Below are 2,102 nucleotides of genomic sequence, written 5' to 3'. Positions count from 1 at the left end.
CCTGCCCCTGGGCCGACACAGCCCGTCCCCCAGCCAACACACCTACCTTGCAGGCGTGCTGCCCAAGCCTGGCACCATGGACGCGCCACCCATCACACCTGGGGAACTGCTCTGCCTAGGCTCCAGCCTCGCCTTCTCCGGCCTCTTCTACTACCTGTACAGGAAGAAAGCCAGAGTCGTGGCACGCATACAGGTAGCCTTGTCCCTCAGATGCTCTCTCCTGCCCACTGTCCCTTCCCCACAGCCCTACACTGCCCAGCCTAGAGCCTTTGGTTTGGGTGCACCTCGCTGATGACTGCAGCCTGCTGCATCCTCTACCAGTGTCAAGATGCCCAGGACCAAGCAGGTCACATCCTGCTAGAGATCCCTACAAAGCCATGCATGAACCACCCTCTGCCAGTCAGCCCATCTGCCCCTGCCCATGGTCACACTCAGTCCTTGCTCCTCCAGGAGGCCCCAAAGCTCCAGGTCGATGATGATTTACCAGCACTGGTGTCTGCAGCTGATGGGAGTTGCTTGCCTTATGTTGCCCTGGAAGGTAAGGAGACCCTGTGGCCCTACACCGGGGACAAGGGGCCAGGCTCCCCTCCCTCAACCGTGATGTATCCCTTGGTCCTTAGGCATAGTGCTGCCAGCCAAGGCTGTGCTGACCAGCCATTACCATGAAGGGCTGCAGGGCGTGATCCAGAAACTGCTTCTGAAAGAGCATCGACTGATCTGGAACAGCTTGGCCCGGAGCTGGTGAGCAATGGGAGGGGACAGCAGGGGTGGGCTTGCACCGGTGCGTCCAGACTGCTGTCCTCTGGAACCACGTGAGAGGCAGAAAGTGGCTCGGTTAAAGGCTCTAGTCCCTACCTTCGGCTGAGGTCCAGGAGCTCAGAGTTCCTCCATGTTGTCCACATCTCAGCTCTGCCCTCTCTGCTTGCAGGAGCGAGAGCGAGCGGGTGCTCTCAGAGCAGGTCTACACCGTCCCCTTCTTGCTGGCCTCGCCAGACACTGAGGCTGTGACGCAGGTGAGCGTGGAGAGCCCACTCCGAGCCGTCCGTGCCGCTGGGGCCGGTGTAGGAGCGGTTCCAGCAGCCGGCCCATGGCTTCCGTGACCTCCTGGGCCAGTACTTGAGTGGGGAGAAGCCCAAGGGCATCCTGGAGACAGAGGAGATGCTACGCGTGGGGGCTGGGCTCACAGGCATTGGGGAGCTGGCCCTGCACCTCGATGGCTCCCTGCACCTCCAGCCGCCGGCCCAGGGAGGCGAGTATTTTCTGTGCCTGGGGGACTGGCAGACGGTGCTGGCGGAGCTGGAGTCAGCCAGCGGGCTCTGGAAGGGAGTGGCTGTGCTGTGCGCCGCAGTGGGCCTGGCCGTCCTCCTGCACGCCCTGTGCCGTGCCTATCGCCGTGCCCGCCTCAAGCAGCCGCCCGAGGACAAGGAGCACCGAGGAGGCCGGGGATGGGGGGCCCGAGGACTCCTGCGTGATCTGCCTGACGCGGCCTCGCGAGTGTGTTCTCTTGGGCTGCGGCCACATCTGCTGCTGCTTCCGCTGCTTCCAGGCCTTGCCTGCCCACCTCTGTCCTATCTGCCGGGGGCCCATTGACCGCGTGGTGCCCCTCTACCAGGCCTGAGAGCACCTGGGGGGCACCCAGGGAGGGGTAGCGTGAACCAAGCCAAACCTGGAGCCTGCAGAAATTTCAGCTGTCCCCCTTGCGTGCAGCTGTGTGATTCCTATTGGGAGGGAGGGGTCCTGCTGTGTCCCCCCTCTGTGTTTTTGGCAAGGGGGGGGAAGTTATAGCCTCCTCATCCTCCCTTTGTCTGCCAGAGAGACCCCCCACAAACATGAAGGCTTGGGGGAAACTTATTCAGTGCCTGAGCCAAGGAGCTGAGTCACCTGCCCCATGTCAGGGCATTCCTTTGGCTGCCGGCTCTTTGACCCATGCCCCTTTCCCGGCCCTGACCTCCTCAAAGCCATACAGGAGTTTCGCCTTGCTTTGCTTTTCCAGCATTTGGCTTAATGGGGAGGATGGCGGGGGCAAGACTAGGGCTAGTGGGACACAGCGGGCACAGTGGGACACAGAGAGAGACCCAACCCCCACCAAGCCACTGCGGCAA

General features: G+C 62.4%; 1 protein-coding gene across 1 annotated transcript; it reads left to right on the top strand.

Moving 5' to 3' along the window:
* Positions 1 to 76: 76 nt before the first annotated feature.
* Positions 77 to 1,618, top strand: LOC104162966 (mitochondrial ubiquitin ligase activator of nfkb 1-A-like). Its single transcript, XM_009701817.1, is given in 6 exon segments — positions 77 to 193; positions 451 to 538; positions 621 to 741; positions 929 to 1,042; positions 1,044 to 1,428; positions 1,430 to 1,618. Coding segments are annotated over 6 exon segments (1,014 nt in total).
* Positions 1,619 to 2,102: the final 484 nt, after the last annotated feature.

This window comes from Cariama cristata, unplaced genomic scaffold (genome assembly GCF_000690535.1).
Source record: "Cariama cristata isolate BGI_N322 unplaced genomic scaffold, ASM69053v1 scaffold38896, whole genome shotgun sequence".
Taxonomy (NCBI): domain Eukaryota; kingdom Metazoa; phylum Chordata; class Aves; order Cariamiformes; family Cariamidae; genus Cariama; species Cariama cristata.
Note: the sequence above shows the minus strand (reverse complement) of the source record. Positions and strands in the feature narration are given on the sequence as shown.